Source organism: Sturnira hondurensis, unplaced genomic scaffold (assembly GCF_014824575.4).
Source record: "Sturnira hondurensis isolate 20B ecotype Veracruz unplaced genomic scaffold, ASM1482457v3 Scaffold0007208, whole genome shotgun sequence".
In the NCBI taxonomy this organism is placed as follows: Eukaryota; Metazoa; Chordata; class Mammalia; order Chiroptera; family Phyllostomidae; genus Sturnira; species Sturnira hondurensis.
The window spans coordinates 85,260-107,575 of record NW_028079839.1 but is presented as its reverse complement, the minus strand read 5'-3'; the positions used below and the strand labels follow the sequence as shown (position 1 = coordinate 107,575).

At 47.5% G+C, this 22,316-nt stretch overlaps 2 protein-coding genes across 2 annotated transcripts in view; one reads left to right on the top strand and one right to left on the bottom strand.

The window, feature by feature from the left end:
* The first annotated feature begins 434 nt into the window (after nt 1–434).
* Nucleotides 435–12,376, top strand: CUZD1 (CUB and zona pellucida like domains 1). Its single transcript, XM_037051293.1, has 9 exons — nt 435–516; nt 2,488–2,638; nt 4,745–4,959; nt 6,395–6,545; nt 6,898–7,115; nt 7,552–7,724; nt 8,804–9,195; nt 10,174–10,442; nt 12,155–12,376. The coding sequence occupies exons 1-9, from the start codon at nt 435–437 to the stop codon at nt 12,325–12,327; spliced, it is 1,824 nt and encodes a 607-aa protein (XP_036907188.1). The 3' UTR covers nt 12,328–12,376.
* Nucleotides 12,377–16,713: 4,337 nt separating this feature from the next.
* LOC118990525 (deleted in malignant brain tumors 1 protein-like) overlaps nt 16,714–22,316 on the bottom strand; it is a 62,897-nt gene continuing 57,294 nt past the window's right edge. Inside the window, exons 42-43 of the mRNA XM_037051120.1 lie at nt 20,348–20,730; nt 16,714–17,176 (exon numbers count right to left, since the gene is read on the bottom strand). Coding sequence (XP_036907015.1) covers nt 16,888–17,176; nt 20,348–20,730 — 672 coding nt within the window. The 3' untranslated portion in view covers nt 16,714–16,887. The remainder of the gene's footprint in view (nt 17,177–20,347; nt 20,731–22,316) is intronic.

The following is a 22,316-nucleotide window of genomic DNA, read 5'->3' as shown; positions in this document are numbered from 1 at the left end:
TCTTTGGATGCCCAAAGGCTTTTAATCTTTAGGGAGGAGCAGGGAAGGCTCAAGGTGCCAAAGATGTTACCCCTTTGGTGATCTAAACAAATCCCAGGGCAAAGGCCCAAATCCAACTCAGTGCCAGGCGGAGTTGCTCAGTGTCCGCTGTGTACCCGGCATGGGAGGTCCCCAGCATGGGAGGTCCCTGGCAAGAGCTGTAGCTGGGTGCTATCCCCAGGGCTCCCAGGAGTCGGTTGAGAACAGCAAACACTGTTAAGGATGGCTGATATTAAACTGGTCACAGCTGCTGTGTTCTCACATAAATCTACCCCTTACATGGTCCAACCAACTCAACCACCTGAAGGTCACCCAGAAGCTTATGATACCAGGTAGGCGGGGGAGAGAAGTATAAAAGCCTGCTGGCCCTCTGCGCTGTCCTGCCCCTTCTGAAGATGGAGGCCACCAGGAGTCTCATCCCTTTGACCCTTTTAATTGTGTCATGTTTGGCTGAGTTTAATGTGACCCAGTCTGAAGGTAAGGAAACTGGACTAGTTTTTTTCAATCAAAGTAGGGGAGACGTCCTTTCAAGAGGCCTCTGCTCAAGGTTTTTGATCATCTAATATCTGCTGCTAGCCCTAAAACAGAGAATATTTACACATATGCTCTCGATGGGGTTTTGAATCAGCACTTACATTTTTTAGGACTATATGACATCAAACATAAAAAATTAAAAAGCATTAAAAAAGTTTGCCAGGTAATTTCACTACTAAATTAATATTTCAGCAATAATCAATAATCATGTAAGTGCACAAAAATGCATGCACTATTGACATAATTTAAAAAGCAGTGTAAATTTCCATCATTTATTCTGTGAGGTGTGGTAAGTGTGTATAAAAGAAATAGTGTTTGGCAACTTCTTAAAGATAAGACTGAGCTATGAGAAAGATGCCTAGCATCTACTCCAAGAAAAAAAAATCTACCTGAAATTTGTAAACTAGGATGGAGCTTATATTTAAAAGATTTATATTTGAGTATCCAAAAATTAGCAAGTAGAGAAAATGAAAGTGTGTGGAAGTTTATACAAGAAGTATTTAATTATATTTGTTTCTGGGTGGATGGAATCACACTCTTTAGTTGTCTTTGCTTTCTAATTTCTTTATAATAAATGTAATAGTTTATTATAGTTACTGTAATAGTTACTGTTAGGGAAAACAAAATAAACACTATTGTTATAAGAATATCACTTATGTGTCACCTTTGTTTCTAACTGGAGTTTTTAACCATTAATCAGGTTCCTTTACAAAGTATTTGATTTTTTTGTTCCCATTCAGTTATAGCTGTTGCTGCTTCTCCTCCCCCCTCCTCCTCTTCTTTAATAAGAGCTTTATTGAGATATAATTCACATACCTTAAAACCCACTTTTCTAAAATGTAACTCTAGTGCTTGTTAGTATATACAGTCTCGTGCAACCATCACCACTAAGTCAAAAACAATTTATCACCCTCAAAAGGAACTCTTGTGCCCATGAACAATTTCTTTCATTTCCCCCAGTGTCCCCAGCCCAGGACAATCATGAATCTTTCTGTCTATAGATTCATCTATTCTTGACATTTTATATAAATGAATCATACAATATGCTTACAAGGTTTATCTATGCTGTGCCCTATATCAGCACTTCATTACTTGTGGTCATCGAATAATATCCCACTGTGTGGGTAGGCCGTATGTTATTTCCTTACTATTCCACAGTCGATGGATATTTAGGTTGTTTCCACTTATTGGTTATTTTGAGTGGTGTTGCACGAACCTCAGTGTACAAGTTCTTGTGTGGCCATATGTTTTCATTTCCTTTGGGGATCTGCCTAGAAGCGGGTGGCTAGGTTATGATAATTCTGGGTTTAATTTTTAAGGGGTCTCCTGACCATTCCCCAGCAGCGGTCCCATGCTACACCCCCACGAGCCGTGTTGCCAGGTCCCGATTTCTCCACTTCCTCACCCACACTTGGTGTTTCCCCTTCTGATCCCAGTTTTCATTTCACATCGTAATCAGTGTGAAGTGGAACCAGCTGTGGGTTTGATTGGCCTTTCCCTGTGACTAGTGATGTTGGGTACTTCTTCGTGTGTGTCCTGGCTACTGACATCCTCTTTGGAGAAATATCTGTTTTGGTCCTGAGTCCATTGGGCAGTCTTTTAATTATTGAGTCATAAGAGGTCTTCGTATATTCTAGATGTAAAGCTTCTTTTTAAAATTATCTTTCTGGAGGCCCTAATATATTCTTTGTTCTTTTACACACCATAGTTACAGAAATCACAAATTCTTTCTGCCCAAGGGGACCAAGAAAGGAAACTTAGTGTAACTGGTGGCTGACTTTGGAGTGAGCTAAATTCCGTTCGCAATGACCAGCACGCTGGTGCGCCCATCCCACCTGGGGGGTAGAGTCCCAGTTCCCAGAGGAGGCAGGGGCTGCCCGCTCTCCTCAGTGCCACCTGTGTGGTCTCCGCCAGGCCAATCCAGCTGCAGGGCCACCCTGGGAGGTGCCAGCCAGTCTGAGGCCCACAGAGCCCTCATCCTGCAGCTCAATCCCGACGAGAACTGCACCTGGACACTAGGAAGGCCGGAAAACAAAAGCGTCCGAGTCATCTTTTCGCACTTCCAGTAAGTAGGGGCTGCAGTTTCTAACGAGGGTGGTGGAGCTCTGGCCACACTAGGGCGTCCTATGGACAGAAGTCTGGGGCTTCTCAAGGTGGCGGTGACTCTCCCGACCATGGAGTTGTTGATGATGGCTGGTAGTCCCTGCTGGAGGCCTGTGCCCCAGGCTGTGGGCACAGGGTTCTGTGAGGTCAGCACAAGCACGGCAGGCACAGGCAGGCCCGGAACCTGTCTCAGCTCACACCGCTCAGGAGTGGAATGACCAGAGCTCGGCCCACTAATCCAGCTCCAGATTCCCACGCCTTGCTGCGCATTAGAATCAGCAGGGCAGCTCCAGCCAACTCAGAGTCCGGGCTGCACCCCACACAACTGGCTGACAAGTCTGGGGGCGGGACCCAGGAGGCATCGTTGTTTTTTTTCCTTGGATTTTAAACTTTTTATTTTGAAATGAATATGTGCTCACAAGCGTTTGACAGTGTCCGGGTGATGGCAGTGGGGGGTCCAGCTGAGACACGGCGCTGCACCCCCCCCCCCTGCCCCCGGGGACTTTAACTTCCCGAGCTCTGCCCCAGCTGGTCCTCTCAACAGCCCTCTGGGGCAGATGCAGTTCAATCCCACTCAACAGAAGTCTCTCAACTGTGTCAAGTCACATACTAATAGAAGTGGGGGAGGATTCGAACCTGAGCCACCTGGCTCCAGAGCGAAACACCTATTTTCTACGTCTCATTACCAGACTTCTTCCTTGGCTGCCAGCCTGGATTTTCCTTTCCAATCATTTCAAGCCCCACGTGTATGTCGGCTCCACTAGTAACGAGTACAGTCTGTACTGAAAGTCATCAACAGCTTCCGTGACTTTAAGCAAAGCGATGTCTAATGAAACCAGTTCTGCCATGGCGAATGGACATAAACAAGCCTTACCATTCCATCCATGTTATGACAGAACCATGCTGACTGACGCATTATTCTAGAACCCCATGGACGCTCACCTTATCCCACTAGTTCTAAGACTAGGGAGTATCAGGTTTTCATGAACCATGACAGCTGGGCGCTAGCCCCAGATTCTCTGATTCAGGTGGGGGTGGGGGAGTGGGGCCTGAGAATTCCTGTGTGTAACCGGTTCCCAGGTGCTGCTGCTGCTGGCCAAGGTGCCACACTGACTAGGATGGTCCTATACCAGTGAAATAGGAATTGACCTCCAGGTGGCCCCAGAGAAACTAAAGATAAGGGGGACTTTCAAATTTTCTGGAATGGTAGCGCTGTTAAAAAAAAAAAAACATACACTATTTTTGCTCGGTCAAAAGAGAGGAGAAGCGATACCAGAAGTGTGGGCAGGGGAAGGGAGCATTGCGCTTTTATGGGACACGCCCTGTGTGCCAGGAGTGTGCTCGGTGCGGCGGGTTCAGAAAATTACAAGCCTCTTCCACAGAATGAAGTTGCCTGAGATAACCCCGAGTTACGGACTAGAAAACTGAAATCAAGAAAGATCAAATCCCTCATCCAAAGTTCCACAGCAGGTGGCTAAGGTGGAAGAAAAATTCAGGTTGTCTACCCTTGTGGTTTTTCCTCTAGGTCATCTTGGAAATGTGTCTCCTAAAGGCATTGGGGGAGACTCTGTCAGAATGGGCAGACAGTCATCCTGGGCTGCCCTTCCAATGCAGAACACGGGGCTGCACGACCAAGGAGTGATGTGAGGCAAGGAGGGGACAACTAGGAAGATGCTCAAGTTGCTTTACCTTGAGAGGGGTGGCCATTTCTGAGAAATTGCTCCACCTTGACAGTCTTGGATTTCAGATGACAAAGGGGACTCAATTTTAAATAAGGAGGCCTACACCAAACAGCCCTATGGTCATAGGGAAGAGGAGAGATGGAAATCGGGAGAAGAACAGGGGTCTGGGTTCCGGGCCCCTCTTCCCCACTTACCTTGGCAGGGCAGTTCAGCTCCCTGAGCCATTGACAGATGGGTGGGGTTTGAGGTTGAGGGAGGGTGGTCGTGGAGACAGACGTGCCACTCCTTGGCAAACTGTGACGCCAATGTGAGCAACTGACTCCCCCTTGCTGGTTGAATGCCCTCGTGCTGGTGGCTGTTTAATCACAGGTGTGTTTGGTTGGCAGGCTTGATCCAGATGGAAGCTGTGAAAATGAAAGCATTCAAGTTTTCGATGGGAACTCCACCCTGGGGCCTCTGCTGGGGGAAGTCTGCAGCAAAAATGACTACATTCCTGTGTTTGAATCATCATCCAAGACACTGACGTTTCAAATAGTCACCGACTCTGCAAGGATTCAGAGAACCGTCTTCATGTTCTACTACTTCTTCTCTCCCAGTGCCTGTAAGTTCCCATTTACACACCCGTGGCTCCCCCTTCAGTGGGAGCACAGAAGCTTCCACAGCACCGCCTGAGGCGCAGGAGCCCAGAGCCCGAGGCTAGTCCCTCCCAGACGCTGTTTGTGAGAATCACCTGGAGGGCTTGTGAGGTCAGGGTCCTGGGCCCCCCACAGGGAGATGCTGACTTGTCCTGGAGTGGAGCCCATGAACTTCATTTCCAACCAGCTCCCAGGTGAGACAGATGGGCGGGGCTGATTGGGCGGCTGCCCGTTGAACTCCCCTGTGTTAGAGACTGAAGCAGACTCTCCAAGTTCAGCCTGTTTAGTAATAACCCTGAGGTCCTTTGAAACCTCTGTTCAGGGAGTGCCCCTCCCTTGGTCTGATCCATTAGATCTGGGTTGGGGCTTTAGACTCCTCAAGTTTAACAAGGCTCCCAGGTGATTCTTGAAAAAGATGGTCATCGGGGAGTGCGAGCTGGGGATCTCTGACCTCACCTCTGACCTCACCTCTGAACCTAAGCCTGCCAGGAGGTCGGAGTCTCCAATGGCCTGGCTTTGCACTCATGGCACCTAAATGCCACTGCAGGGTGACAGGCAGTTCTGCAGGTGGTCTGTGAGAGAAGCTCTGCTCTGGTCTCCTTTCTGAGGCCCAGAGCGGACCAGGTCACTTTCCTATTAAACTGCTGGGTCCGTGGTGCCAGCGAATCTCTGGAGAGGAGCAGACATGGGTTCTTAAACTGCATCCCAGCACCTTTTCACGCCTTACCTCCAGCCCCTGCCTGGCATGTAGCCTGTGCTTTAGCCAATCAAAACCATTTTACAAGTCCTGAAAAAGAGCCCTCGGTGTGGCTTCTTGGTGTTTCATCCATCCGGCTGCTTGCTTACCTTCCGGGGAGGGGAAGAACCAAGGTGGCTTCGTGAGGGCTGCGTCTGAGCTGAGCTGGAGGGTCGGCACCAGGGTCGGGAGAGGCGGGAGGCCGGGGGGCGGAGCATACCCATCTGCTGGAACCAACAGCCTGAGGACACGTGGGAAGAAAGGACAGGCTGGACCAGCCCGTCCCCTGGTGGAGGCTGATGAGCCCGGAAAGCTAGGCTGGGGCTGTGTGTGAAAGAGCTTCAGTGGCGTTCCTCAGAGTGTGACTTAGTTTTTATGGCTCAGTCCTGGGGAACGGAGCATCTCTACAGCTGGGACAGGTCTTGAAGTGAGATTTTAACAGTATCCGTGGGGCAGCAGCACAGCATTCAGTGTCTGCTCTGCACCTGTGGGCAAACACTCCGGTGACAGGGAAGGATGAGCACCTCAATACACGAACAGTTCTTGAGAGGAAGCGAGAATAAAACTCTGGAAGATGGACTAAGCTCTTACTAATGCACAGCACAGACAGTAAAAGAAGGTTCTATCTTGATTTGTATTTCTGGTCGTCCTCGCATCCCTTTCAGCTATTCCAAACTGTGGTGGGTACCTGGACAACCCCGAAGGTTCCTTTACCAGCCCTAACTACCCGAATTCATATCCAGAGATGGCCTATTGCGTGTGGCACATACAAGTGGAGGAAGGTTACAAGATAGAATTAAACTTCAAGGAAATTTTGTAAGTACTCTGGTCTATTTCTCCTGCTGGAGCAAATGTAGTAAGCCCACCGGGCAGGGGAAGGGGTCCCAGGGAAGAGCAATTATCACATGCACCTCCCATAGATGGGTGCTTTTCAAAGAACAGGATATATAAAGAAACACCAATACTATTGCATTGAGCTAAGCTGTTTTCCTGAAGATTCTGAGGTCATGTCAGGGGCTGGTGAAGCTCCAGGTTTGTCATCATAGACCTGAGATAGTAATGCAAAGAGAAATCCTTCATTACAAAAGACTGGGATAGTTGGGATTATAGAAAATAGAATTGAACTGGTCTGCAAGCTCTTTCACCAGCAGCCCTACTACTTCTCTAGCCTAGAAGTCGACGAGAACTGCCGATTTGACTTCATTGCTGTCTATGACGGCCCCTCCGCCACCTCTGGCCTGATTGGACAAGTGTGTGGCCGTGTGAAGCCCACCTTCGAGTCCTCGTCCAACTTGTTGACCATCGTGCTATCTACAGATTACGCCAACTCCTATCGGGGCTTTTCTGCTTCCTACGCTTCGATTTATGCAGAAAACGTCAACACAAGTAAGTCATGTTCCTTAGCTATTTGGAGCTTTCGTGAAGATTCTGTATTTAGAAAATGCTCCTTCATTTTTGTCCTAGGAATGGCTACCCCTGTTGGCAAGCCTGAGACATGGATATGTCTCAAAGCCCGTTCCGAAAGATATGACAGACACATATAGTTTGGAAAATATTCACAATCTGAAGCTTGAGAATCAGTTCTGTGCATTGCTTAGTATAAGAGGAAGTTAATGGTTGCACTAACCTGAAAAAGACTTTTGTAGCAAGTGTGGACTGGTTTCCTGAATGCCTTCTGCAAAGTACAATTAGAAATATTAGATTTATAAATTCTAGCTGCAACCAAGGTCATGGTGAACATTGAAAAATGGTGGATCAATTGCTCTGTTATCTCAGGTCCTAGTTGACATAAACATGACCATACCCCGCTTTTCTTGGACAGCTTCTTTAATTTGCTCCTCTGACAAGATGAGAGCTATCCTAAGCAAATTCTACCTGCAATCTTTCAAATACAATGAGAATAACTTACAGCTCAATGACCCAACTTGCAGACCCAAAGTATCAAACGTGGTGGAATTTTCTATCCCGCTTGATGGATGTGGTACAGTTAAAAAGGTAAAGTGGAATATTTTTTAAATATTATTTTTCTTCTATTGTGTTTCTTTTCTTTAAGTATCGGTAGCTGGGTGGTGTCAAATGCCAAAGGTAGGTTTGCTAGTGTGGACAATGCTTGCTGGCTGCGTGAACGAACAACTTCTAAATCTTAGTGGTTTGGCACATGGTACATATGTGTGGACATAGAAATGCACACACTAATTTACACACAAATGCCAAATTACTGCCTTCAATTTCAGGGTAACTAGAGGACGCATATCTTCCCCAAAGCTTAAGAGCTCTGGAAACTCCCTGGAGAGAGTTCCAACACTTACACCCTGCAGGGTTAGTAGCTTTACTACTACTTGCCTAGAAAATGTTTTTATCTCACATTTAGCAGAAGTCTGGCTGTGTTTTTATGAACTTCTTCTTTCCCCTGTAAAGACAGAAGGTAAAAACCTCATCCTTATTTTAAACGCGAGGGATGTCTGTGATTTGTTCTACATTTTCTAGAACTTCAAGATCTCTACCATTTTCAACCCTTTAGGATACATACCCTAAACTTTTCACTTAAGTCATTAAACAACAGGAACTGATAAGGATGGAAGTAAATCTTTATTTAGTTGTTTGTTTGTTTAATTTTGGTCCCAAATGACCACCTGAGTTATCACAGTGTGAGTCTCTAGGGAGGGACAGCTGGACAGAATCTACTCCAGGCCCTCTTCTGTGGTCACTTGGGAAACCTTTCTGTCAGCCACAGTAATGTGGTGCTACTCATGACCGGCAACTTGTCATTGGGTCCAAAGTCCTTCTGGGGCTGGAAATTTGCATTCAAAATGGTTTTTAATGTAGTTGAAAAAAAATCTGCCCGATTCTTCAAGTCTTTCTCATCCAAGCTGTATCTCTCATTGCACACTTTTTCTTCCTACCAGAACATTTCTTAAATAAAACACATTTAAGGTTTATGGCATTTTGACACGAGAGCCGTTATCTTGTGATTTGAGAAAGCAACGTCCCTACCTGCAAGTGTTGTTTGCGTCTACACTCTGAAATGTCACTGGACTTAAAGTATGACATTCAAGTTCCATTCTGTTCTGCAGGTGGAAGATCGCTCGATTACTTACACCAACACAATCACACTCTCTGCACCCCCAGCTTCTGAAGTGATCACCCGTCGGAAGCACCTGCAGATCATTGTAAAGTGTGAGATGGAGCACGCCTCCACCGTGGAGACCATGTACATAACGGAAGATGACGTCATACAAAATCAGAGCGCACTGGGCACGTACAACATAAGCATGGCCCTCTTTGAGTCCAATTCATTCGAAAAGCCGATACTGGAGTCACCATATTATGTGGACCTGAACCAAAGTCTTTTCGTTCAAGTCAGTCTACACACCTCAGACCCAAGCTTGGTGGTGTTTCTGGACACCTGCAGGGCCTCGCCCACGCCTGACTTCGCGTCCACAATCTACGACTTGATCAAGAGTGGGTACGTCCTGACACAGGACAGTCTTTTCTGGGGGCAACTTTCCCAAAGATTGTGTGTGTGTCTAGATATAATTCATAATTTTCTAGTACTACTACCATGGAATTTAAGAAATTCAATCACTTTATAAAACAGTTACTGTGTTTAGTTACAGTTGATTTAAACTGAAACATTTCTACAGCCATAACCCATATCCACTAAATTTTAAGTGTATTCACAAAATATTTGCTGATAGATACAAACTTATTTTTTGTCAAGAAGGCTTTATGTGTATTTTTGCTTTTTTTTTTTACCTTTTGGTTATTTTCACCAACCACCCAGAACATTATTTCATGTGTTCCCAGTTTAGAACATAAATATTATGTATTCAGTAAAGTTTATGTGGCATTATTTATTTTTATTTTTATTTATTTTAAAAAAGATTTTATTTGTTTACTTGTAGAGAAGGGGGAAGGGAGGGAGAAAGAGGAGAGAAACACCGATTGGTTGCCTCTGCCCCCATCTGGGGAGCTGGCCTGCAACCCAGGCATGTGCTCTGACTGGGTATTGAACTGGTGACTTTTTGGTTCGCAAGCTAGGGCTCAATCCACTGAGCCACACCAGCCAGGGCACATTATTTTTTTTTAGGTTGTTTTTTTTACAGGAGAGTTTCCTTTTATTTTTTTAAGCTGTTGGACTTTACATCAACATACTGCACATTCATAGCAAGTAGGTAAAGTAAGGGGTTTGAGTTCTAATAAGTTGGAACTGATTTTCTAATTCACACGGAATAGGAATTTCCCAGCTGGTGGGAACTTCATCTTACCCAGGAGTCAGATCCATAATCTTAGATCCACGGTACTGAGGTCAAGACACTGCCTATCTAGAAAGGTTTCTGGATCCACAAATCAGACAGTTTGAATAACACTTGGTATCATTTTTCAATATGGAAAAGACTGAACTTCTGTACCCTTTCTAAGTGTATCGTAAACTCTGTTCCAGATGCAATCAAGATGAAACTTGTGAGATATATCCCTTATCTGCGTCCCATGGAAGATTCCAGTTCAACGTGTTTAAATTCTTGAGAAGCCTGGGCTCCGTGTATCTGCAGTGTAGGGTGTTCATATGTGACAGTGGTGACCATCAGTCTCGCTGCAGCCAAGGCTGCGTCTCCAGAAGGAAACGAGATGTTTCTTCGTACAAATGGAAGGCAGATACCGTCATTGGGCCCGTTCGTCTGAGAAGGGACCGACATGCAGGTGGGAATTCTGGTGGGAAACAGCTATTTCATCCCTTATGAACATTTTGTAGCTCATAAATTGCTACTCGAATGTAGTCCTTTTAAAACATGTGCAGTTTAGAGATTTAAGATAGTCTTAGCAAAGCCCTAAATGAGTTATGAGTTTTAAGCACACGAGATTAGTTTTTATTTCCCTGAGTGATAACATGTAAACCATGTAGAGTTTAAGTGTGTTATACACTGATACTTTAGCATTATTTATGTGGCTTTTGAGTAAAAATGTAATGTCCTCATTTCGAAACACAACACTCTTCCTTAGCTTCCCAATTCCGTATTATAAATCCTACTGACAGGTAAACAAATCAAAAGCAATGTATTTCAATCCTAAATGAAAAGAAGAGAATCAGCATCCCATGCTATTACCTATTTGGAAAAAAAGCTATTTTTAAAAAAACAGTGAAAATATTTTTAAGACTGCCCTATGTCTTTTTAAAAGACTGAAGCCTGAGATCCAGTACATTGCATGGGGAAGAGGCATCAGTAAACCCTCAAGGATAAGCCATAATTAAATGGCCTAGGATGAGTCATAATTATATAAAAATGTTAGTAAGAATTTATCAGCCCTGGCTGGTGTAGCTCAGTGGATTGAGCACAGGTCTGTGAAGCAAAGGGTCGCTGGTTCGATTCTCAGTTAGGGCACATGCCTGGGTTGCAGGCCAGGTCCCCAGTAGGGGACACATGAGAGGCAACCACACATTGATGTTTCTCTCCCACTCTTTCTTCTTCCCTTCCCCTCTCTCTAAAAGTAAATAAATAAAATATTTAAAAAAAGAATTTATCTTATGTGAAGATGATCTTGGCATAAAGAATCCAATGATCTCTTCTTTATTATTATTAGAATGGATTATGAAGGAGCATGATTGTGGTTTGCGAAAATTTCTATGGCAAAAACAAAAGAACACAAACAAAATTAAAATTGGCAGTTATTTATTTATTTATTTTTAGAGAGGGGAAAGGAGGGAGAAAGAGAGGAGGAGAAACAACATTGTGTGAGAGAGACATCAATTGGTTGCCTCTCACACACCACTAACAGTAGTTGGCCCACAACCCAGGCACGTGCCTTGACTGGGAATTGAACCGGTAACCTTTTGCTTTGCAGGCCAATGCTCAGTCCACTGAGCCAAACCAGCGAAGGCAAAAAAAAAAAAAATCAGTAATTTTATAAACGTATTCACTAAAAAGACAATGCATCTATGATTATTACTTTGAGATTAGTTAAAAAGCTATGAATAAGAGTTATTATCAAAATATCATATGCATTAGAAAAATATCCTTTCTTGAAAATATCCTTTCAAGAGGAGAAACTAATTTTTCTCCAGCAGTCAAGTGTGTTTTGACAATGATAGGGTGTAGTGGCCACTAGTAACTGAACCTGCATTTCTGCGTAACTCTTTTGCTTGAATTTCACCGAATTCAGGGAACCAACCTGAGTTAAGCATTTAAACTAAATGTAAGGACAACTTGTCTTGGAAAGTAAATACAAGCATAACTAATTCAGATATTTGATCACAGTTTCTATATGTTGTGGTGATAGCATTTCCCATATGTTGGGTCAGCCGTGTATATTATACATTAATTGATGCATAAGATTCACAGGCTACGTGGAGATAAAGATCTATGAACATTTTGTAAGGCCAAGTAACGCTTTTCTTTGAATGGGTTTTCTCTTGTTTCCCATTACAGGATTTCAGAATCAAATGCCTGGAGGAGTCACTCAGAACCAGCCTTTCAGCAGTTTGCATCTGTTTTCGTTCACGGTCCTTTCCCTGAACGTTGTGCTCGTGGCTGCGATTGTCGTGAGGCACTGCGTGAACCAGAGAACAGGCTTCAAATACCAGCAGCTGCCGAACTATTAACTAAAGGGTTCAGCCGCATGCGGGACACATTTCTCCCAAATGCAGAAGTAGTGGCTCCCCGAGGGCTCCGTGCACCACGAATAAATGGGGAAACCCTGGTCAGAGTGATAGGTGGGCCCTCCGTCCTGTTCTGGCAGTTGGAGTGGGCTTCCTTGCAGGATGACCAAAACGAGCAAGCGTTATCTCTTAGCTCTCACGTTAAAAACTGAAGCCACCCAACTAGTTAACAAGTTCTAAAAATATTTTGTGTTTATGAAAAAGGACATTAAATCTACATTAGGTGATAAGAAAATGGTGGTTGTCACTTCAGAAAAGTAGTCTTCAGTATTAGATGTAATTGTTTCCTAGACGCAAACATGCTCCCTTTTGAAGCCCGTACAAACTTCTGAAACGACAGTGTGACAGAGAGAATGGCCACCTTTGTCGAGTGCAGAGTCTCAGCACGTCACGCCCGAACACCTCCCAAGGGGTCTGGTAGGAAGAACCCGACTGGAAAAGCAGAGGCTTCTGTATATTTCTGGGCAAATGCGATGAAACAATTCTCTGCCCTGTTATCACGAAATAACCAATAACCAAAGCCGAAAGTAATCGCCCACACGAGGAACACTCCGACCTCCACTCTCCTGTCTACTCTGGCCGAACAAATATTATTAAAGCCCTCCATGGGAGCCAATTGTATACGCGCCCCACGTCACACCTCATTTTTTATCTTAGATGAACAGCTCAGCTCTGCCTCCTCGCCGAACACCACTCGTGGTTTCAGGTTCTAATACGCGTCCAGACAGCCAACCTCACGCCCGGGGGCCCAAAGGCGTCCTCCGTTTCCTGGACACGTGTATTACATGTGTTGTGTATACAGCACGTGGGAAGGACACACAGTGGGTACGAGAGTGTCTCTCCCCCCACAGAACAGGTCCTTAGGGGCTCAGCTGATTTCTAGCTCCAAATCAAGGCAGATCCCCCCATTTTCTTTTTAATGTTTCCTCACAGATCTTCCAAAGGGGTCCCCAAGTGGCCACGTGCCTGAGTCTCCTCCAAGTTCATCCATGTTACCTGAATGGCTCTGCTGCCAGGTTCTTTTCTAACCTAATGTGAAATCACATAAGAACTTGGTCAGAACAAGCTGCCCCCTGTCGGGAAGTGACTGATGCTTCTGGCGGCCAGGTGTGGCGGCAGCCAGGTGTGGCGGCAGCCAGAGGCTCACCAGGTGCCCCAGGGTCATCCTAAGGAAACTGTCAAGCATGGGTCTCCCTAGAGAGCATATAGCCGTATCACCATGACTCACACCCCCTCTGCAGTGGCCTGTGGAGTGGTCCTGGCATGTTATCAGTATGTAGCCTCACTATGTAATAGTATCGGGGCTTTTTTCTCGAGGAAAAACTGCACTGAAGTGAGTAAAGGCCCTCGATCTGGAGTTGGTGGCCTGGGTTGTAGTTCTTTCGCTTAGCCTGGCGGGTTACCTTGGCCAGATCAACTTTGGCCTTGATCTTCCCCATTGCAAATAGGGATGGTAATCGCTGTCCAGCCCTTCCCTGGGAGGGCAGCAAGGGTTCCTTGAGAGAATGTCTGTGCCCCACTGACCACCCCTGATGTGTCTCCATGGCCCCCAAGTCCCGTTTTAGAACCGGCTTCCTCCGACCACACCTGCTACTGACTGTCACGGCCGGTTCCCAGGCAATGCCTCTGACACCAGGCTTTGCGTGCAGAGGGCACCTGGGGATCATGCTCAGGATCCACCCCTTCAAGGGGTGAGGGCAAGGGGCGGGGAGCAGGACCGGCAGGGCAGCAGGCGGACTGTGAGGCAGCTTCAGTGAAAGGCCTAGCCTGTCCTGGGGGCTCCGGGGCTGGGCTGGCCCTTCTGAGATGCCCCCAGCAGGCGTAGTGCTCAGGACCTTACATGCCTCCATTGACCAGACTGGCTGAAGGCTGTGAACTTGGACAAAGCTACCTTGAGCTGAGGGAAATTCCTGAAAAGCAGTGGTACTGAGCCACCAAAGCTCCCAGTAGCTTGAAGAAGGAATGACTCCCTCGAAGGGAGTGTCACATCAGGGTGGTCACTACACTCACCTCTTGCAGAAGCAGACTTTTCATCTCACAAAGTCAAGTCTGACTCCGTGCTGTATTCAAGAGACATGCTTAACAAAGTGTTTCAGGAAAAAAACAAGCCAGCCAATGCCACACTAGCACCTGCAAACAAGAAGGGGACTTCGCCTCCTCACCGCTGAGCAGGTGGCCTGGGCCACTCCCTCCTGCCAGGATGGTGGGGGTGCCTCTGGGTGGGGCCGGAAGTGCTGGCTCTCTGCTGGGCCTCTGAGACTGCCCCACAGCAGGCTAGAAGGGGTGTCTTGTACCAGCCTGGGGGGCTGGAGGTCCTGGCCCCCTACCTGGTCTCCACCTGACCCAGGGGTGCAGGGCAGGCCCTAGATACTGCTCAGAGGTGACAAAAGTCCCAGCTCTCCACTCTGCCTCCTCCACTACCACCCTGGGGTAGGGAAACGTAAGGGGCGCTGGGGGCAGGCTGAAGTCTAGGCTTCCCACTTCACCTCCGCTGGCCAGGTAGGGGTGGAGCCACAGCTTCCCCTGTGGTATTTGGAGCAAGGCAGGTATCATCTTAAGTTTTCTGTCTTGCTTTCCTGTGCCTTCGCTGGTCCTTTGACTCGAGAGAGCAGGCTTCCCTTGGGGCTTTTTGACCAAACCTACTGGTGTTTCTGGGAGGCAGGCTTCTCCCTGTCAAGTGGGTTTTGATTCCTGGTGCACCGGGTGCCAGACGGTGGCCGTGGCTTTCAAACTCCAGCATTCCTGAGACGGACAGGAGGTGCTGTTGGGAAGGGCAGCTGCCTGGCTCCCATCTGCTGAACAGCATCCAGAGAACCTCGCCTGGAAGTCCCCTGGGCCCTTTTCATTGTCTTCACATTGAACCCTCTCACCGCCAACACTTCCGCACTAGGGGTTGCTGAAACCCATTAAATGCTCAATTCTGGGAGCTGCTGGCCTCCCCGTTCCTTGACGTGGCATGGAGAGGTCCAGGTAACGGGCAGACGAACTTTGGAAAGTGGGAACTCTGGCCACGCAAAGTTCTTTGGAAGAAATGTATTCATTGGGAGCATTCGCATAAAACAGATGGCAAACGCTAAAATTATTATTTCATGTGACTGAAGAGGAAACTACTGGACCTTTGCTTTAGAGATGCCGTCTTCTTCAAACCGACCAGCGGTTCCATTTCATCCGCTTTTACTGTGTGTAGAGGGAACCTCATCAAAACAAACGTGAGTATTGTGTTTTTTACCAAGACAGTGGTCGGTGAAGGGCAGGTTGCATGAAACAGATGTTCCCCTCTCGAGGATCCGTCTGTCTTCGGGTCACTTGTCCGATTCCCTCTGTCGGGACTTCAGGGCTCTCTCCCAGGCTCCGTCAAACACTGCTCCCACCCCGCCCTGGGGGGATTGGCCATCCTGGATTCTCATCTGGTACCTGCTAGTTCTTGACAGAGATGAGAACAATTTCTTGGTGTTGAAGACTCGTATTTTAAATATTAGTACTGAGTATTTCTTGACCAGCAAAGAAAAATTCTATGTTCAGGTCTGTTTCTTTAAAGACAACTTTGAAGGTACTGAGCCTAGTACAGACTTTTTCTGTCAAGATAAAAGGAGAGATTAGGTGAAGTGGGCACTGCCCTCCCTTTTGGGGAGGACGTGGGAAGATGTGAATGTTTTCTCCTGCACTTTTCAGGCTCCCCACACGTTTGCCAGGTAGCTGTCGTGCCGTGAGGGTCTGGGGCACAGACTGAGTGTGTGCAGCCTCAGAAAGCAGCCAGGAGTGGTCTCGTACTTTTGTTTCAGAATCTATCTGCGAGTTACAGCCAGAACCTAGCAAAGCCTGGGCCCAATTCGTTTGCTTTGAAACAAACAAAGCTTGTATTGAGTCAGCGATGACAAGTAAATGATGCATTTGGTTCAATTGGCCAGTTTTTAGTTTTTAAAAAAGAGCAGGGGATTCCTGACTGACACTTAATTTATTTTTCATAACACTCTTGTCAAGACCTGACAATAAATTCTGACAGCACCAAGGGACAGAACCAAAAAGACCCACCTACTCCCACCTGAACGCGAAGGAGACAATTTTAAAATACCTTCAAGTTGGTGATTCGTTATAGACAGATACCTCTGTTCTTTGTAACACATATGGTTTAAGACAGCGAGCACATTCTGGGTAGTGAAGAGGGGAAAATGCAACATTTCTAGCCTCAAAGAAACCAACTGCCTTAGAGCTTTAGTAATCGTGGGGTGGTGAACACACAGTACAATATACAGATGACAAATTATAGAACTGTACACCTGAAACCCGTATAATTTTATCCCAATAAATCCCACAAATTACAAAAAGAAGTTTAGTAATCAGAAAAGATTTATTAGCAACAAAGCACAGTCAGAACCTCTTCAGCTGTTTCTTTTTTACCTGATGTCCATGTGGACAACCTCTGATTTATCAAACGTATTTGTTCATTGGAGAGAAATACACTTTGCTTCTAATTTCTAACAGGTTTGTTGAAAGCTGAAGGAGTCACACAAAGTGCTTGCTCTGACCGGCTCCTCTGTCGATTTCCAGGGGCCCCACCATCTGGAAGTGACCGGCCTGCTCGTCTCTGGGCCCCTCGGGGTCCACACTCCTCTGACTCCGCCCCACACAGCCCTGGGAGCAGCGGGAGGAGGGGTCCCCGACTTGGCACACAGCGATCTGACATTGCAGATAGACCACATCATAGCTGCTGAGAAAGCTGAAGGCGTCGAACTTGAACTGGGCCACGTTCTGGTGAGAGTGAAGGGTGACGTAGGTATTGTCTTTGATGCAGCTGATAGGAAGAAGAGCCCCAGACCAAAAGCATTAACTTAAAGTGCAGTGTGACTTCACTCTGACGCACACACGTAGGCGTGGACCCAGCATTCTGAGTTCCACACGGAGCTCTTCCCGCTACCACTCTGTCCCCGTTCTAGAAAACATTTTCATAGCAGCACTATGAGTGGAAAAACCACTATTCCTGGCCAGAAATAGAAGGGGACTATGGAATAAGCACATATGCATAAAACAAGGTAATTAAATTCTAGCCAGAACTGTTGCCTTCAGAAGGTCTACTCTGTTTCGTCACAAGGGGACATTAAACATGGGGGCTGCATTATGTGAAGGTCAACTTAGATCATTCAAAAATGAATTTTGTGAACCCTAGTGCAACCACTGAAAAAGAAGTCTATCTAAACGGTACATCAAGAGAGGAGGTAGAATGGAGTAATATAAAATGCTCAATTAAAGCCAGAGAAGGCAGCAAAAGGAGATCGGGGCGGGGGGAGGAACAAATGCTATTAATAGAAAACAGCAAGATGGCAGATTTGAATCCAACAAAATCAATCATCACGCTATGGGAGTGGTCTAAATATTAGAGCAGATTCTAGAGCACCCTCTGCTAATTCGAGGACAGAGGTTGTCAGAGTAGACTTAAAAAAATCAAGACCTAACTATATATTGTCTATAAGAAACCCATTTTAAGTATCAAGACATAAATTAAAAGTAAAAGGACAGAGATTTACTATGCTAATACGCGTACTAATCAAAAGAAAGCTGGAGAAGCTATATTAATTCCCAATGAAATAGACTTCAGAGCCAGGATAACAGGGATGAGGAGGGGCATGGCATAATGATAAAGGGGTCAGTCCTTTAGTAAGGCACAACAATCCTTAATGTATATGCACCTAACAATAAGGTGTTAAAATATATAAGGCAAACACTGATAGACCCACACAGAGAAATCGATGAACCCACTCTAATAGCTGGAGACATTCATGTTCCTCTGTCAGGAACTGAGAGATCGGGCAGAAAATCAGAGAGACACAGAGACCCGAGATGTGCAGTCGGTCAGCGACACCTGACTGGCACTCACAGAATGCGCCGTCCAACAACTGCTGAATACACATTCTTCTCAGGCCCATGGGGAACGTTCACCAAGATAAACCACCGTCTGGACCATAAAACGTGTCTTAACAAATTTAAAAGGAGAGAAACCCCACAAAATATACCCTGAGGTTACCCTGGAATTAAACTAGAAGTCAGTAACAGAGAGTCCCTAAATATTTGGAAGTTAACACGCTTCTGAGTAACCTGCAGATCAGAGAAAAGGTCTCCACGACTGGGCAGGTTGGCGGGGGAGTGAGTGGAGCCACACTAACCTCCACCCAGGACCCATCTGGAATTACAGCTCAGTTGTGGAGAGACCACCAGGAACAAACAACTGAATGAGAGCACAAGAGAAGCCATATAACCTCGGACAAACAGAACCAGCATCAGCACAAGCTGTCTGGTAAGGAGTGCGGTGGAGACTTGAGAGGGCTGGCTGGGAGCCCACAGGCAGCAGAGCTGGAGGACAATTAAGCGGCTGATAGGATTCCCCTGAGAAATGTGGGGTCTAAACCCTAAGCTGGGATCCCCTGGAACACCAGAGCCCAAAAAGTACACAGATAACAACTGGAGGGGAAAAGCAGGAGGGTTGGCTCTTCCAGAGACAATGGTTAGAGACGCAAAGAGTCATTTAAAGGGCCAATGCACAAATTTTCATTCGCAGACACTTGGGCTCTGGCAAAGGCAGGGCCTGAGTGCACTGGAGACGCCTGAGGACAGATTGGGGATGGAGGCTTTGGAAAGAAAGCTGAGAGATCCCACTGCTGAGTCATCCCCCCCCCACAGCAGCAGCCATCCTGCTCAGCAGACCACTCCCCTGAGCAGCAGCAGCCTGAAGGGAATCATCAGCCTCGCCCCCAGGAGGGATTTCCCCAGCCCTATGGGGCTTAAACTTGACTGCTGAGTGCAGAGTGACTAGATTAACAACTGAAGGAGACAGCCACAGACAGTAGATCCCCAGAAGTCTGGAACAGGCTGCCTGAGGTCAGATAGGGTCAACATCTGACATCACCAGGGACAGATCTGGGAAGGAAACTCAGCGCACCTGCACAACAGCGTACAAGAGTGGTGGGCGGAGCGACCCTCAGTCAGCCAGCTGGGGGGAAGGACCCACCACAGAACGACCCAACCACAGTCCAAACCCAATTACATCCAGAGAGCCAGATCCAAGGAAAAGGTCTCAAAAGAAAAATTTTTTATATACAATTTACCAAAATTTGTAGGAAGCAGCTAGGGTTGCTTAGAGAGAAATCTATACATTGGAAAAGAAGGAAGATCTAAACTCAATAATGTAAGCTTCCACCTTAGGAAATTAGAAGAGAAAATTAAACCTAAAACAAGCAGAAGAAAAAAGGGGCGGTTGTTCGATTCTGGCACCGAACTGTGCCTCTCTCCTTCGCACGTTTGTGAGGAGGACTGAAGGGAGGAGCGACTCGCTCTGAGTTGAGGCAGTTCAGTGCTGCACCTGTGAGCCCACGCCCGGGCTCACACCACCAGTGGGAGGTGCCGCCCCTTGCTCGCCCCGGGCTTTGGGAAACAGACACTACAATGCTTCTCAGGGTTTTAGCAAGCACTGAGGTTTTGCTCTTTTTGTCTGGTTGCCAATTGCCCATCCAAACGCATTTTTTCCTAATAGGGGACAAGGGAGCTATAAAGGCAAACAACTTGCCAGAGTTCTAAGTTGACAAATCCGTTGTTTAATGAAGGAGCCAGAATAAATCTCACCACTGTAAGAGCCTAGCCTGGGAAAACCAACCAGCTCGTCAATGTAGGCCCAGTGATCTGAGGAAGGGCCAGTGTAGTGAACTTATAAAACTTACAGAGAAAGGAAGGGAATGAAAGGGTGGGGTGGGAGAACAAGGCTTCTGCTCAGGACTTGGAAATTTCAGAGAGGTTGTCCACACTTCCTGTAACTATTTGTCCCCAACTGGGATCAGAGGTATGGTGAAGGCCCCAACTCTACCTCTGGGGCACAATGTTATGATTTCGGACTACCAGCTGAGACTCCAAGGGTCCCCTCCCCAAAATGCTACGTGAATACAACAGTCAACCCCAGAGTTCCTTCCATCGTCCTTACCCTTGTCGGATCAAATCATACTTGACAGTTGTAAAATCCTGAGGATCCGGAGAAGCCACACAGGTGTCCACGAAGAGCCTTAGGTGGCGATTGGGGCTGCGGAGTGTGGCCTCGAGGAAGACCTCTTTCCTCTGGTTGGCATAGTACGGCCCCTTGCTCCCGACTTGTGGGGGCATGGGCAACTCAAGGAACGATATGGACACGTCGTAGCCCGCGCCCCGCCTTGGGATGTCTGCCCCAGGAACAATTTCAATTGTTGACGGGCCATCTACGGTGCAGGTGAACTTCAGCTGCGGCACCTTGTGCCGCACGATGACCCGGCCGGGGTGGCCCCATACCCGGCCTCTGATGGAATTGGAGTAGCTGAGGGAGCCCAAGTTTTCCTGGGAGGAAGAGAGACGGGTTGGCGGCCAGTGCTCCTGGCTCCCTGACCAGCACCTCCCTTCACGAGCAGAGACCTCTGCTGCTCAGTACCAGCTTGGTGCGAGCTTGCTGATGAGCTGCCAGCTGGGAGGCCTTGGGCTTGACCTCTGTACTATCTAATGCCATGATGGGGTGACCTTGCTCCTGGAGTTCAGGGTGCATGCAGGGAGGCCCCTGATGGGCAAGCCTGCCCTGGACTCTCTCTGTCCCTCCTGTGAGCACCAGCCTTGGGGGTCTGAGGTGGGATGCAAGGTCCATGCTGGCTGCTGAGTTTGTTCTTCCATATATTCCACGTCCTCAGCCAACCACACTGTCAGACAAGCGACTATCCCTGACCAGGGCTCTTATCCTTTCTTCTGGCTCCTCCCTGCTCTTGACCCCAGAGCAGTGCTGGCTCTGTGATCTGTGGCCTGGCCCTGCTGACCCTTGTTGTCAGTCTTGCTCCTTCCAATCCAGCCTGACTTGAAGGGGCAGAGGGAGGATGAAGGCTGGCAAGGCTCTGGTGGCCCCCTTCCCACCACCCTGTGTGTCGCCCAGAGCCTCAGCCTATCAGGGACATATGTCCAAGGAATCCTCAGTCCGTGTGACTCAGATCCTATGACGTTCTGCCTTGGAGCCCTCCGAGGATGGCTTATATCACTGTTTCTCACTGGTCTGCTTTCAGAAACATTTGTTTTCCTCCTCACCCCGCCCCCTCCCCAAGTCCCCATTATGAAAATTTAGTACAAAATCCACTGTAGATATTCTGTACATGTATCTGTGCTTTACCCATAAAGAAAGGTGTGGGGGTTGGGTTTTTTTTGCCCTTAAGAATGAATATTTTTCCTATCCCCCGAGCTTTACATCGTCCGTGTAGAGAATGCACTGTTTAGAAGAAAACTTCAACTCCGACACCACAGGGCCCTGGCCCTTTCCAATCTGATCTTGGGTTCCCCGACATTCACAGGCCTTCCTGGAGCCCCCCACGCTTGCTGCTGCCCTGGGGCCCCTGCGCCTGCCAACCTGCTGCTGGGAGCGGTCCTGTTCCCCTTCCCCCAGCTCCACTCCTCAGTCAGGCCTCTGCCCCTTGGCTGCCCTGTTAAAAGGGACCTTCCTTCCACCCCAAACTATCTTCCATCCCCTTCCTCATTTTGTCATCTTCTTGACCCCTCTCACTGTAAAGGACCTTCATCTGCATTTGCCCAGTTCCAATCTCCCTTTTCTCAGATGGCCCAGGCCCCTGTCAGTTTTGTTGGTGGCTCTGTCCTCAGCACCTGGAAGGTTGTTTGTTCACTGACTCTGGAATCAGAGGCAGTAGCTTCCTGCGATGGTGGTGTCCCTGCGGGTGGCCTGGGGGTGGCCCCAGCACTGTGGTGAGCACACGAGGCTTGCTGGGGAAGCTGGGCCAGGCAGGGCCAGAGAGGCCTGCTGATGGTCCTCCCTGATGGCCCCACACTTCTAGGGCCGCCCTCCTCCCAGACACAAGGGCTGCAAGCATGGCTCCCGGGCAGACCCTTCTGAGGTGAAAACTAAACGTCCAGGGTGAGCGGGATAGGAATGACCATGG